Below are 16,308 nucleotides of genomic sequence, written 5' to 3'. Positions count from 1 at the left end.
GGGCATTGAACTAATGAACTAAAGCCAAACTTGGATATAGCTTTGAGTTATTTATACAAAAGCCCTGAAATTGTATCCAAATATACTACTAAATACAAAGGAGAAATTTTCTTCCATAGAAGGATATGCCTTGAGTAAGCTTGTTATTTACTCTGCACTGAGGCAACTACTTCCAAATTCCCTCTGTTCTGTTGTCAGTCTTTCAGTCGAAACCTAACCCGACTGCTTTTCTTCTGCTTTTCCATTTAGATTGGTAACCGCCTTAACCGACTGAATCAAGCAGGCAAACTCTTCCTTCTGCAGACGGTTGAGCAAGGGTCCTGGGTCGGGATGGTGACGTTTGACAGTGCTGCCTACGTACAAAGTGAACTTGTTCAGATAAACGGTGCCACTGAAAGGGACGCGCTTACCAAAAGCTTACCCACAACAGCCTCAGGAGGAACATCCATCTGCTCTGGGCTTCGATCGGCATTCACTGTGAGACAAGTTCCCCTGTCATAGTTTGCCAGTGTTTACAATTTATGTCTCCTAAGAAATTACCTTTTCCAGTATTTCTATGCATGCCTCATGTCTAGCTGAATTAGACAACCAAGGGCAAAGCAATGATCCAAATGATGCAGTAACACAGGCCCCCAAAACTATTGTTAACTAATTCATTCACACTTTTGTGTTTTTCTGCATCTGTGCATTCATGCTTTTCTGCTTTCATTTGAAACATTCATGGTGTTACTTCTACATGCCGGGCACTGCAATGTGTCAGGCATTAAGAGTACCATGAGGGCCAAACATACCACACCTACTGTCATGGAGCTTAAAATCTTACTGGGGGAAGATTCATTAACCTCATAGTCACATAAATAAGTGTATAATCATACACTAAGGTATGCTATGAGGAAAGGTACCCAGGGACATAAGAGAATATCTTCTCTGAAGAAAAAAGTAAACTCAGAGTTATGGTTAAATTTTGAAGTAGTTTAACATTCCAAACTTCTGGGTATATAAGACCTCCTTTTGGGCAAGCAAATGGTTTAAGTTTGAAATAGGATGGCTTAAGAACTGCAAGTCTAATTGTATTAGGGATGTATCCAAAGATCCCATCTGATCATCCAATCATGTCACCCGTCTACTTAGGTCTCAATCTCTCCCCATTTTCAACAAACTAAGTAAAATTTCTCAATTTAATATTTAATTTATTTTATAATATAGCCCCTACCTACCTTTCCAGGCTTAAGTACCTGGGACTCTCTTCCAGGTATTTATGCTTAAGCAAATTAGATTACCTGTCCTTTGCTAGCAGTTTCCACACTTTTGCCCAGCCAGCTCCCTACTTAATTTTTCATTCCTCCTTTGTATCTCTAATCATACTCTTCCTTCACATATCCATCACAGACACTATCTATTTCTTGACATCTTTCCTGATCCTTTCAACCGTATAGAGTTTCTCTTTCTGAATCCTATGAACTTGTTTTCTACTTTTAAAAATATCTCAAGAGTTTTAGCTCTTCTATCTTCTTTCCTGTCATGTCCCTTGCTCAAACAAAACTTGTTCTGAGATATGAATTATCTTTTAACTTCTGGCACAATATCTTCTATATAGGAGGTTCTCAATAAATAAAATTAAATTGAGCTATTTGATTATATCAGATGCTTAAATGATCCAAATATAAACTACGATATTATATTTATTAGAGGCTATTTAGTCCCATGAAATAAATAATAGGAGGCTGAGAGAAGCTGTCTGGTCTAAGGTCTCAGAATTTCTGCAGGGTCTTGGGGAAGTCTACCTTCTGCCTGCTTGGGGCACAACACATCAGTGGGGCTGTCCCCGATTTCCAAGCAGCAGCAGGAATATTTAGTTTTCAGCTCACATGTTTCATGCTGGCAGTGGACTCAAGCATTCCCTCATGTGCAATCTGACCCTCTGGCCCTTTTATTCCACTTTGAAGATCAGTTCCCTAGAAGTGGATTTTATTGCATACACAGTCAGCTTCAAAGCCCTTCTCCAGATGCCTTTGTGCACCTGGGTTCTCTTGCCTCTGCCACTCACCCACACACTTTGATTAAAGAAGCAAGTAAGGGAGGGAAACCGACACTGAAATCACTGACATGTCCACTGGACTCATGTTATACAAAACCCGAGGGGAAATGACTAATACCAGATGGCCTGATGGTGAAGAGGGAACTTCTGGTTCTGCATTTCCCACCGCAGTGGGTGAGAGAGTATGTGAGGCACACAGTTGGAATTTAGATGCTCCTCCTGCCCTATAGAGCCCAGGTATAGGGTGGGAGGAGCTTGTGTGTGACCACACATAGGCAAAGGAGTGATGAGGTGATGAGGCAAAGGGCCTTGGATCCTGCCCTGTCTCAAGTTCCCTGCTGGCCCCAGTGAGGACCCCGGTCAAGTTTGGCAGTGGTGTCTGTTGAGCTGGGCCCACTGGACTTTTCCTGCTTTCTTAGCTTGATCAGTGCCCACTGCTTTTCCTCCAGCTGACTCACCACACTCTGGCTCTCAATGCTAGGGCACAGCCCTGAGCACCCCCATGTCTTGCATCTGGCCCTTGGGAGGTTGCACACCCCTTAGCTTCTAGGACAAGACAAATTGTCCTTTTGCCTGCCAATTCTCAAGTCAGCTGGTTTCCATTTCCCCTGTGGATACTTGCGGACTTCTGCATGTTTTCCATGACACATAGCAATGATGGGGAGTGGGACAAGGGAATCCAAATTGAGCCCTTTCTCTGGCCTCTCAGGGGCTTCTCTGGTGGCTCAGATAGTAAGGAATCTGCCTGCAATGCATGAGACCTGGGTTCAATCCCTGGGTTATAAAGATCCCTAGGAGAAGGAAATGGCAACCCACTCCAGTATTCTTGCCTGGAGAATCCCATGGACAGAGCAGCCTGGTGGGCTACAGTCCATAGAGTCACAAAGAGTCAGACATGACTGAGTGAGCCCTACAGCTTGGTCAGACTGAGGTCTCAACCACAGCTGACAGGCTCCTGGGCTCCTGGGCTCCAGGCTTACTCACATGACAGCAATCAGAGTTCTGCCTTCATCCTTTGTGGAGCAGCCCCCTCTCAAAAGAAGTGGGGCAGAAGTCTCCGCTGCTTTCAGCTTCTCTTTTAACCTACATCGAGTTTCTTCCCTTCCTGAGAGTCTGGTCCAGAGATTGGAGTTACTTAGAATTACTTGTTTCCTCTACATCTGAGTCTCCCTTCTTCTTTTTAAGGGAAGGTGAACTCTTGCCTTCCTCTTCATAAACATTATGATATTTATCTGATTTTCCTTCTTATCTGATTTTGGCAAAGGCATAACTTCTCTATACCACATAAAAAACATAATCTGGGTCTACCAGGAATAGTTGAGACATAGGTGCCATAAGACAACTAGGAACTAGGGATTAATAGGAACAAAATGTTTTGCTTTCATCAGAGGGGATATTAAAAATTTTAGTAATTCATGTGAACTGCTGCTGCTGCTGCTGCTGCTAAGTCACTTCAGTTGTGTCCGACTCTGTGCGACCCCATAGACACCAGCCCACCAGGCTCCCCTGTCCCTGGGATCCTCCAGGCAAGAACACTGGAGTGGGTTGCCATTTCCTTCTCCAATGCATGCAAGTGAAAAGTGAAAGTGAAGTCGCTCAGTCGTGTCTGACTCTTAGCAACCCCATGAACTGCAGCCTACCAGGCTCCTCCATCCATGGGATTGTCCAGGCAAGAGTACTTGAGTGGGGTACCATAGCCTTCTCCACATGTGACCTGGGAACTGACCAATCAGAATCAAGGCCAGCCATAAACAGCTGGAATGGTAAGACAGATGAGTACCAGGCAAGCTAAAATCTGCCATGAGTCTAATATGATAATAGTAATATATTAGTCCCCATTATTATCCCTATTAAATCAGGGTGATTTCTGAATTCATCTGGGAACCTCTGAAAGCTTGTCAAGGAGACATCATGTGAAGGAAACTAGAAAACCCTTCTTTTCTGCATCCCTAGAGCTGTCCATCCTTGGGGCTGCCCTGTATCCCAACTTACCAAGCCTTCTCTGCAACAGGTTAACCAAGGGAAAAAACCATTGTCAAGTTCCATGAATCTTGCTGATTTATAATTGTATCACTGCAAGACAGGGAGATATTTGACCATTCCCAGACACTTTGTTTATTCCCTCTAGAATTTCTCTTCTCATTCCCTTTAACTGCAGTTTTCCCAATACTTTGGCTACCCTGAGTCTGACAACTCATGCCTGAATTATGTCCTTAGGTGATTAAGAAGAAATATCCAACAGATGGAGCTGAAATAGTCTTACTGACCGATGGGGAGGACAACACTATAAGTACATGCTTTGATGAGGTGAAACAAAGCGGAGCCATCATCCACACGGTTGCCCTGGGGCCATCTGCAGCGCCAGAACTAGAGGAGCTGTCAAAAATGACAGGTGAAGGGTGACCTGCTGAGTCCCACTGTATTTTCTCTTCCACTGGACTTTGAGCTCCAGTGCACTGGGGAGTAGGGGAAGGGTAGGGCAAGGAGATATGGGATTATCTTACTGACCAATCAGCTGCCCTTTCCCCCAAATGACTTTGGAACCCGCTCCACTCATTTATTCTAACGCCTTGTTTCTAGGATTAGGGCAGTCTGGAGAAGATGGGACCAGCACACCACTTGGGACTCTCTTCCCAGACACCTTATAAAGACTAGAAAGAATCTAATAGGTTAACTAAGAGCTATTCACTTCCAGCTGGCAGCTGACCAAGAGACCCTGGGGAGACAGAGGACAAGCCACTAACTATATAATACCATGATACAAGTGCTCTGTTAGTAAGAGAGGGTACAATGAGCACAAAGAAGGGAGCCTAGACTTCCTCTGGGGAAGAAGTGTACAGGAAGGTGACATCTGAACTGGGACTTGAACAAGAAGTAGCAGGGGAAAAGCAAAGTGCCTGCTGAACCACACAGAAGGTCACTCTGAAAATGTAGAATGTAATGCAGGTTCTTGATAAAACGTGCTTCACCTTCCATATGCACATGGTTAAAATAGATCCCACCTCAACTATTCTTCAGCAGAGTGAGTGGGTTTTTATTACTTAAAATTTTTTTAACCTAGGGCCAGAATTATTGATATCAATTGCTGAATTGTAATGTGAGCCAGCTAAAACAACAGACTGCTCTTAGCAGTATTTGTCTTATGCTGGGATTCCTAGAAGCAGAGCCTGAGAAAGGGATTTGGGTGCATGTGATTTACAGAGGGAGAGCTCTCAGGTGAAAGGGGCAGTAGGGACTAAGATCAGGCAGGGGAAGAAGCTAAGCACAGATGTGAATTAGGAGGCCAGCTGAAGCCTGACCTCACAGGAGGCTCTGGATCTAGAACTGCAAGACAGATTTGGTCCAATCTTCAAAGACAGACCATTGTACCACTGTGTCCATCAGTCAGTGGTTAAAAAATGTCAGGGTAGGGCAGGGGTGAGTGGGGCATGCTCTTCTTTAGCTAGGGTGGCCCCATTTTGTAAGGCAATTTTCTGAAAAGGAGGCAGCTATATGCTGTTTGGCTAACACTCAGAGCTGCTGGGGAGAGATGCATTAGCCTAGATAAGGGGATCTGGGTGAGGCACCAACAGGATGACCAAAACACTCTCCTCAGATTTTAGATTTCTCTAACAGTTTAAAAGTGCCTTAACATCAACTATCTTAGTTACACTTGTTCTAAATAGGTGTAGACTACATGGCTGGTATATAATTTCATGTTTACTACATATAATGCTTTTCTATAACCATCACTTGTCAGTTATTTCTTACTACTGTAACATACACATTTTTTCTGATTTAAGAAAAAACTTGAAAGTCGAGCTTGCTAAGATTATGTGTAAAATAAGAATAAATCAATACACTTGCAGTGAGGCTTAATGGCTCGTATGAAAGTACATGACCTTTAAAACACAAGATTTATATTACTAGCTTTGGTCTATCAGGGATTCTTAACTGCTTTGCAGAAGGCTGAAGTAGCCAAATGACGATGTTGCTGAAGAATTTGTTTAGTAGGATTAAAATATTATTAATAGTATCAGCTTCTGAGTTAATCTGGACACCTATTTAATGTTAATCTATTAATATTAATGCTTTAATAGCACAAAAGAGTAAGCATTTTGTGTATTTTATCTTAATTGCTAAAATGTTGCAGATACTTGTTTTCTAGAAAATAACTTCTGATAACAAAATTGCATTCTAGGAGGTTTGCAGACATATGCTTCAGATCAGGCTCAGAACAATGGCCTTGTGGATGCTTTCGCGGCCCTTTCATCAGGAAACAAAGCTGTCTCCCAGCGCTCCATTCAGGTCAGAGTTCCTCCTCAGTTTTTCATGTTTATTAAAAACTACAACCAAGATAGGGAGTTTCATGGTTATGAGTTTAAAGTTCCACATTCTTCTAATAATGAATCAAAATTAAAATAGAAGCTTCAGCCTGATATTAGCCATTATTTCTAAAATGCAACAGTATTCCTTTAAACAAGGCAATCAGTGCTTCTAATTTGGAAACAATACTAAGTGACTTCCTCTTGGAAACCATCAACATAAAATGTAATGGGTCCAAGAATTCTGTTTTAACATATGTTAACAAGCACCCATAGCAATATAATTGGCCCAGAATTTTCTTTGGAGTAGATCATCTCAATATAAATTATCTGGAACAAATGTTCAGGGATTACTCGGTCTTTTTTTCCATTACCTCAAATCCCTGATATTTGTCAAGATTTTCCCATAAAGAGTGGAAAGTGATTTGTACTGTGAGAAGCCCATGTGGCCAGTCCAGACACCTGGATCCTGTTCCTGGGTCTGTCATTAACTGTGACCATGGGCAAAGAACTTCACCTCTCAGGACTTAAGTTCTCAGCCAGATGTGAACCAGAAAATTTCTGCGGTCCCTTCTGGTTCTAGAATTTCAAGAAAACAGAATTTTCTTTCAAAAGCCTTGGGACAATAAAAAATGGACAAATATATTTTTAACTGCTCTTTCCTAATGGCTGTAAAAATTATTCATGTGAATCTTTAAATTAGAGAGAGTGAACAATCAGCACCACACCTGTGTGAGTTGTAACTTTTATTGTGAATGAAAGTAAAAATAATGTAAATCAAAGCCAAATAATGACCTACTGTATAGCACAGGGAGTTCTAATCAATACTCTGTCATAGCCAATATGGGAAACGAATCTATATGTGCTTCTCTGGTGGCTCAGTGGTAAAGAATCTGTCTGCAATGCAGGAAACATGAATTCAATCCCCTGGGTTAGTAAGAACCCCTGGAGAAGTAAATGGCAACCCACTCTAGTATTCTTACCTGGAAAATGCCATGGACGGGTTATAGTCCATGGGGTCACAAAAGAGTCAGACAAGACTTAGCAACTAAACACAACATACGTATGTGTATAACTGATTCACTTTGCTGTGCTCCTGAAACTAACACAACACTGTAAATCAGCTATACTCCAATAAAAATTTTTTAAAGCCAAATAATGTCAGATTTCAAAGCAATAGGCTCTTTAGTCTATCAGTGTAGCATTTATTCAGTCAAAGAATATAGCAGTTACACTCATTTACTAGTTCAGATTTAGATATTAAACCCAAGAGCCTGATTTGAACACAGGAGGAACATGTCTTAGAAAAGTAATTAAACTGATTAATGGGCAAGTGCACAGTCAGGCAGTTTCTGCCCATTATTTTTATATTTAAGAAACCTAAAAGGGAGGGAGATTGAGACATGAGTAGGACTCATTTCCCTACCTGTCATAAGAACAAGATCTAAGGGCCCCTTGTTTTCTTCACATCTTAGACCATAATCTATTTTCAAAAACTAGAAATTTGGGCTCGATGACCAGACCATCCTATCTTCTAACAGATATTCGTTTAAAGACCATAAATAATTAACTAGGAGATAATCCTGAAAAATTGTACTTTCTACAAAGTCTGGTTAGCCCTTCCCTACTTCAACCCCTGAGCTACAGCTCCTTCATTCTTCTCCAGATAACAAATCAACCTTGGGCATCGACTTATTTCACTTACCTTCACAGGGACTGCAGTAATAATCGACCTAGGACTTAGTTATTTGCAAGTCAAACAATCCAGATGTGGGTTAAAATAAGTCCTAGTTAGTCCCCTTAAGGGTTTAAGTCCAGTAATAAGATGAGACGTACAGTATACTGGTAGGTATAAAGCAAAACACAATGTGAGGACATCAAAGGATTGATAGAAACAAGATCCACTCACAGACTTAGAAAATGAAATTAGGGCTTCTGGGGGAAGGATGGGAGGAAGGGGTAGAGAGTTTAGGATCGACATATACACACTGCTATATTTAAAATGGACCTACTGTATAGCACATGGAACTCTGTTCAATGTTATGTGGCAACCTGGATGGGAGGGGAGTTTGGAGGAGAATGGATACATGTGTATGTATGGCTGAGTCCCATCACTGTTCACCTAAAGCTATCACACCATTGTTTGTTAATTGGCTATACCCCAATACAAAATTTAAAGTTTTCAAAAAAAAAAGATACTGTGGGAGATCAAAGGAGGGAGAGTTTATTCTTTGCTGGTGAGATGGACATCAAATGACTTTCAAATTGAATTTTGAAGGGCAGGTAAGGCTTAGACAAATGGAGATGAAGGTATAGATTTCCAGGAAAAGCAGAGAGTGTAGTAGTCAGAGAGTAAGAGATTCATGAAGATCATCAGAGGAAGTGGTCTTGTTTGGGTGTCAGAATCAACATTATGGAAGTTAAGGCTGGAAAACTCATTTATGATTGGCTCATTAAAAAAAAGAAGAATTGGATCATAATAGGTACTAAACATCAAACCAAGTTCTTAGGTACCACTGAAGTCTTTTTAATGGGGCAACTAATAGTTGGAGGCAAAATGGAAGCTATTATATGATGGGAGCTGTATTCTCCAGAAAGTAAAGAATTGTATACTTACTTTACAGCTTGAGAGTAGGGGATTAACCCTCCAGAACAGTCAGTGGATGAATGGCACAGTGACTGTGGACAGCACTGTGGGGAAAGACACTTTGTTTCTCATCACCTGGACAACTAATCTTCCCCAAATCCTTCTCTGGGATCCCAGTGGAAAGAAACAAGATGGCTTTGTAGTGGATACAAGCACCAAAATGGCTTACCTTCAAATCCCAGACATTGCCAAGGTATGGGTTCATCTTTTTTCTTTCTCACAATTTGATAAGATAAAATTTTTACAGAATAATTGCAGCTTTTTAAATGATAGTGGTTGCTAAAAAAAAAACAAGTCAGTGTTGAATGAAAGAGAACAAGGAAAAAACTCCATTCAATGGAAATCACTCAGTATGACAGCAAGTCTCTTCAGTTCAGTCACTCAGTTGTGTCCGACTCTTTGCAACCTCATGGCCTGCAGCATGCCAGGCCTCCCTGTCCATCACCAACTCCTGGAGCTTACTCAAACTCATGTCCATCGAGTCAGTGATGCCATCCGACCAGCTCATCCTCTGTCATCCCCTCCTCCTCCTGCCTTCAATCTTTCCCAGCATCAGGGTCTTTTCCAGTGAGTCAGTTCTTCACATCAGGTGGCCAAAGTGTTGGGGTTTTAGCCTCAGCATCAGTCCTTCCAATGAATATTCAGGACTGATTTCCTTTAGGATGGACTGGTTGGATCTCCTTGCAGTCCAAGGGACTCTCAAGAGTCTTCTCCAACACCACAGTTCAAAAGTACCAATTCTTTGGCACGCAGCTTCCTTTATAGTCCAAATTTCATACCCATACATGGCTACTGGAAAAATCAGAGCCTTGACTAGATGGACCTTTGTTGGCAAAGTAATGTCTCTGCTTTTTAATATGCTGTCTAGGTTGGTCATAACTTTAGTCAAGAAAAAGGAAATAGTGATATTCTCTCCAGGTATAAAAAAGAGAACCTTCAAATTACACAGCAGCTTATGCTTTGGCATAGTGAAAACTATTTCCTCTATTGATCCTGCTCTTGAGAAATCAATGCTACAATAAGGACATGACTTTAAAACCTCATTTTTCCCAACTAGAATTTTCTTGGCAGTAAGAACCATGTCATTAGTCCAAACATACCAAAGTTTCCCTTGACTACAAGAGTATAAAAAACCTTCTTAGATCTACTTGTAATGTACATGTATCAGATGAGCTCTTCCTGTAGTTAACGTTGAAGTCAGGTCTGTCACTTAAATTTATTAACTGGAAATGTCTCCATTTTTTTTTTTTTTTTGGCTAGATTGGCACTTGGAAATACAGCCTACAAGCAAGCTCCCAAACCCTGACTTTGACCGTCACCTCCCGCGCATCAAGTGCTACTTTGCCTCCAGTTACAGTGACCGCTAAAATGAACCAAGATACAGGCAAATTCCCTAGCCCTATGGTAGTCTATGTCAAGGTTCACCAAGGAACCAAGCCTATTCTCAGGGCCAAGGTCACAGCCCTGATAGAGTCAGTGGATGGGAAAACAGTTACCTTGGAATTACTGGACAACGGAGCAGGTAACCACCCCAGGAAGTGGACACATTTTTCTTTCCCAGGAAGCAACCAGGCAACTGAAGGAGGGCGTCTGTGGTGAGGAGCCCAGCACTGGGGCTGTGGCGGGCGAGCCCTCTGCCTCCCTGCAACGCCTGTACTTCAAAATGTTGGGAAACATGAGCAGGGCTTGCCTTTAGCTTCTATAAAGTGCAAGAAAGTGGTCAGTGGGCATTCCAACCCTCTCAGAAAAGGAAAGGAGGAAAATTAATAGCTATTTTGTGTTAGGTGTTTGTGATGGATGGATGGATAGATAGATCTTCATTTCTTATCTTCACCACACACTTTTGAGGTATTATGATCCCTACATTACAGATGAAGAAAGAGGCTTTAACATTTGGAAAGCAGCAGAGATGGATTCAACTATTGTTATATATGACTCCCCTATCTATGTGAATTCTATATTATCTTGACCAAAGTGAAAAGTCTATTATTTTTATATTTAAGAAGTCTAACAGGGTGAGAAAAAGAAAATTCTACATTTATTTTAGAAGGAACTTGACTATTTACTATAAAACAAGTAGCTTTATTAAAACAAATTCTGTAAATGAATTTCCTACCTAAACCTATCCTCAGTAAAAGTCATAAATTTTTTTTTTCATAAATTTTAAGAAAATAATCATACAACACTTTTTTCTCACCAGTAACATACAGTAATTCAATTCAGTTCAACAGATACTTATTGAGTAGTTACTTTGTGCTATGTTGGATGTAACAGAGACACATGACTTGATCTCTGATTTCAAAAAGAAAGACAATTCAGGAGGACAAGATGTATGCATTTGAAATTACACACACACAAAGTGGTAAAAGAAGTGTACCTCACCCTTAACACAGTCAAATCCTAATTCCTTCATTAATTCCTTCATTTCTCTGTCAAGGTGCCGATGCTACTAAGGATGATGGTATCTATTCAAGGTATTTTATAGCTTATGATACAAATGGTAGATACAGTGTAAAAGTGTGGGCTCTGGGAGGAGTCAACACAGCCTCTCAGAAGGTATCATCCCAGAAGAATGGAGCCATGTACATACCTGGCTGGATTGAGAATGGTGAGTAATCTGTAACAACACCCTTGGCTTGAGCAAAAAGGCTTGGAATCAAGGGAAAACCAAAACCTGAGGAGAGAATGGTACAGAATTAAATCAGAGTTTCTCAACCTTGCCATTACTGATATTTTGGCCACATAATTCTTTATTGTGAAGGGCTGTCCTGTGCACTGTGAGATGTTTAGAAACACTTCTGGCCTCTATTTACTAGACATCAGAAGCAGCCCTCAGAGTCATGACAATCAAACATATGTCCAGACATCGTTCACTGTTCTCTAGGTAACAACATAGCACCTAGTTAAACCATCAGATTGAATATAGATTTTGACTGCCTTGGTTCGATTCCAGCCTTCTACCAGATAAAGTATTTTACGTACTCTCTTGTGCTTTGTCTGCCTCTCTTGTCAAAAAGGTAATAATAGTAACTACCTCATGGAATGGTTATGATGAATAAATAAGAAAATGCATCTAAATAAGCTATTGCTGGTAAACAAGAAGCATTCAATAACTGTTTGTTTTTACTTTTAATAATATTTTAAAACATTTTGTAATTAAGCTCTTTCTACTGATATAAGCATGTCCACAGAATCAAAAAAATAACAATTCAGGTCTTGTTATCTGCATCAGTATCACCATAAGCACACTGTCTCCTTTTCCTCCTCTCTTCTTCTATCAGACCAGGGAGAATAGTAGACAAACCTAATAACAGACAAAACACTGAGCCCACATGTAAGGAAGTGGAGAAATTATGGTCCGTGGAACAGATAGTCCCATACCAATCTTCATTATGAACACTTGTCCTTGAGTAGAGCTGGAATCAGACCTGAGACTGAGTCCTGCTAGGTTCTAGGACTTATATTCCATCAATATCCATTCTGTCCTGGACAAGTCTTGTCCTAGCTCTGGTGTATAGTAAGAACAGCTCTTCCAAGAAGCTTCCCACTGTCCTCTTTACTTGAGTGTGTACTCAGGAAAGGGAAGATTCTGAGACAAGTGGTATGCCCTCAAGCAAAGTTGACCATAGGGGAAAATGTTTTAAAAGATACTGTTGCTTTCAAAGCTCTTTTACGTATTTCAGCTTAGTTTATCCTCATTTGCTCTTTGTTTTGAGTCAAGGAAAGAAGTCAGGAGGAAACTGGTAGAGTGACTATATCTAGCAGTGTTATATTTGCATTAAGATATCTCATTCTCCTAATTATGTCATTTTACAGATGGAGGAACAGAGACTAGAGAGAATATCAGTCCACATTACTAATAGTGATAAAACCTGATTTGGCATCAGGAAGCCATGTTTTTCCCTCATCCCCTGATGAGCCTTGGTACCAAGAGAGACCATCTTTACTGGTGAATTGGACTAAACTTAAATCTCCTAAAGTATTCATCTAATCTTTGCCCAAGACCAGATTAATTGGTATAAAGATCAATCTGTCTTTATAGACAAAAAAAATTATAAGGGCTAAAAAAGTAGAGTTTATGAGAAAGTAAAATCTGAGTAATGTAATATTAAGATATTATAGAATATTTTTATTGCAAAGAAAGTCTAAGAACCCCACTGATTGAACAAGTCAGGGATTTTTAGAATTTCAGGATGACTTTTATACAAATTTTCAGCAAGAATATGAAGCAAATTGGAATTGCTACATTAACTAGATTTCAATGCATGCATTGAGAAAATCAAGTCTTACAAAAGCACACAATTTAGAATCCCTAACATAAAACGTTTTGTGAGAAACTACAATCTAATAAGGAAGATAAAACACAAATATGGAGAGGAAGAGAAAAATTCAAAGAATAAATAATCAAGGCAATTCTTGAATCCCAGATAAATGATTAAGAAATAAATAGGAAAGACAAGAAAACCCACAGTATTACCTAGGTGGAAGAGACTGCTTGAGGAAGTCTGAGAAGGTTTAAAGCAGAGGTAGTATTTAAACTGATGTTGTGGCGGGTTAAGATTAGGATAGGATAGCAAAAACATAGGATAGGGTGGAAGGTGGAAGGGAGGTTCAAGAGGAGAGGGATTTATGTATACCTATGGCTGATTCATGTTGGCATATAGCAGAAACCAACACAATATTGTGAAGCAATTATCCTCCAATTTAAATTAAAAAAAAAAAAAAACTCACACACACAAAAAATCAATTCCAGGACAAGTGTATTTATAAAAAACAAATTGTGGAAGCTATCCCACTAAATATCCAGGAAATAAATGTATGTGAGATAAAGAACTATGATTCTTTTTGCTTTTTCCCCTCTGATGTGACCTGATTTGGGAGCTTTACAATAAATAAAGTAAGTTTTGTGCATGGGAAGAAAGAAGGGAAGCGTAAGAAGAGGGCAACTCAATGACAAAGCAGAGGGAAGTATAGCCATTTCATGGTGTTGTCTGTCTTAACTGAGGAATTTTTTAATGCAGGTGAAGTAAAATGGAATCCACCAAGACCTGAAGTTAACAAGGATCAAGACAAGCAAGTATGTTTCAGCAGAACTTCCTCGGGAGGTTCATTTGTGGCCACCGATGTTCCAAAGGCCCCCATACCAGATCTCTTTCCACCGTGTAAAATCACTGACCTGAAGGCAAAAATCCAAGGGGACAATCTCATTAATCTGACCTGGACGGCTCCTGGGGATGATTATGATCTTGGAACAGGTAAGCTGAATGTGGTATGGACACTGTAAAGGAGTTTAGCAGCCAAGCAGAGGGGCAGAGGGTGGGAGGCAGGCAGGTGTGTTGTGATGTATTTAGAGGGCAGAAGGCAGGAGGGACCTGGAATGTCTCTGAAATGACAGTTTAAGACTTTTAAATACGAGAAGTTTTGAATCTAAACAACTGGCCTATATAGGTGTAAGATATTTCAACCAGGAATAGCAATCCTCAGTTTTTTTTCCTGAAATCTTGCCAAGCTGTGCTTTAATAGACCTCATTTTTAGTAATGTCTCTTGGAGAGAACTGGGAATAGAGTTACTATGGAGCAGAGTTGTCCTTTGGAAGAAACCTCAGATTCTACTAGATTTTTTCTTTCAAAATATGGTCTGTGGATTGCAGCATGGTCATCACATGAATGCACGTTAGAAGTGTAGAACTGGGTCTACTGAACCAGAATCTGCATTTTAAGATCCCTGGATGATGTGTGTGTATATTCAAGTTTGAGAAGCACAAATAATAAAATAATAAGCAGTAATTATCTCCTCTCTCAGTCAGGTACTATGGCCAGAAATAATTAGCTAGGCTTTAAGTCAAGCCTGATCCAGTTTTACATTTATCACTCTCTCAGAATTGAAAAGGGAACAGGATATAAAAATTAAAATGTAAAAAAAAGAAGATACTAGTGCTTATAAAAATGGACCATCAATTTCATTTATTAATTGGTATTTTATAGGATGGTGATATTGTATCTAACAGATTTTTAAAAACTTTGACTTGAGGATTACAAATCACGTCCTTTTTTAAATTGTGTTTTAGCTGACAAGTACATCATTAAAATAAGCACCAATGTTCTTGAGCTCAGAGACAAGTTCAATGAATCACTTCAAGTGAACAGTACTCATCTCATCCCAAAGGAGGCCAACTCAGAGGAAGTCTTTGTGTTTAAACCAGAAGCCATCACTTTTACAAACGGCACGGATCTCTTCATTGCTATACAGGCTGTTGACAAGGTCAGCCTGAAGTCAGAAATCTCCAACATTGCACAAGTGTCTTTGTTTATTCCCCCAGAGATTCCTCCAGAGAAACCAAGTCCTTCTCTTCCTTGTCCTGATATTAGTATCAACAGCACCATTCCTGGTATCCACATTTTAAAAATTATGTGGAAGTGGCTAGGAGAATTACAAATTTCCTTGGGCTGAGTTTTCCTGAGATAAATCATTCATCCTTCTTTTGATTATAAAAATTTATAAAATGTATTTTAGATTTCCTTATGAGGCAATTTAATGAAATAAAATACTAAAAACTGGATACACATACATAAAAAGTGTTTATTCAAATCCAAAAATTTAATCATTGCTCACTTATTAATTACTTGAGTACAGAAAGAAGGGGTGCTTGCATCAATAAATGGAAATATGTTTAATTTGATTTGAGGAACTTTGCCAGTTATAAAAGAACATGTAATTATATTGAAATATGCCAGAAATGCCTAACTAGGTCAAACTATTTAAATATAAAAAGCATGTTCAATATTATACAGCAACATAAATGGGAAAAGAATTTGAAAATGAATAGGTGCATGAATATGTATAACTGAGTTACTTTGCTGTACATCTGAAACTAACACATTGCTAATCATCTATACTCCAAAACAAAATAAAAAGTTAAAAATAAATAAATATAAAATTCATGACTTGTTATAGAAGAGATTTGGACCAACATTACCAGGATTGTATATTCTTTTTCTCTAGATTTGGGCAAAGATGATGCATTTAAGAAAGAGATTGCATTGTAGCTTCCCAGGTGGTTCATCTGGTAAAGAATCCTCCTGCAACACGGGAGGCCTAGGTTCGATCCCTGGGTTTGGAAGATCCCCTGGAGAAGGGAATGGCTACCCACTCCAGTATTCTGACCTGGAGAATTACATAGACTGTATAGTCCATGGGGTCTCAAAGAGTTGGACACGACTGAGCGACTTTCACTTTCACTTTGCATTGTGGAAGGAAATAACAGCATGGTAAAGGCTCCAAAGGCACAGAAATGTATGCAATGTGCATGCAATTATGA

General features: G+C 39.8%; 1 protein-coding gene across 1 annotated transcript in view; it reads left to right on the top strand.

Annotated features, from left to right (window-relative positions):
- The window catches only part of CLCA1 (chloride channel accessory 1), a 34,949-nt gene extending 19,400 nt beyond the window's left edge, over positions 1–15,549 (top strand). Inside the window, exons 7-14 of the mRNA XM_061121480.1 lie at positions 250–477; positions 4,256–4,430; positions 6,219–6,325; positions 8,967–9,182; positions 10,250–10,511; positions 11,427–11,597; positions 14,011–14,244; positions 15,058–15,549. Coding sequence (XP_060977463.1) covers positions 250–477; positions 4,256–4,430; positions 6,219–6,325; positions 8,967–9,182; positions 10,250–10,511; positions 11,427–11,597; positions 14,011–14,244; positions 15,058–15,440 — 1,776 coding nt within the window. The 3' untranslated portion in view covers positions 15,441–15,549. The remainder of the gene's footprint in view (positions 1–249; positions 478–4,255; positions 4,431–6,218; positions 6,326–8,966; positions 9,183–10,249; positions 10,512–11,426; positions 11,598–14,010; positions 14,245–15,057) is intronic.
- Positions 15,550–16,308: the final 759 nt, after the last annotated feature.

This window comes from Dama dama, chromosome 20 (assembly GCF_033118175.1).
Source record: "Dama dama isolate Ldn47 chromosome 20, ASM3311817v1, whole genome shotgun sequence".
In the NCBI taxonomy this organism is placed as follows: domain Eukaryota; kingdom Metazoa; phylum Chordata; class Mammalia; order Artiodactyla; family Cervidae; genus Dama; species Dama dama.
Note: the sequence above shows the minus strand (reverse complement) of the source record. Positions and strands in the feature narration are given on the sequence as shown.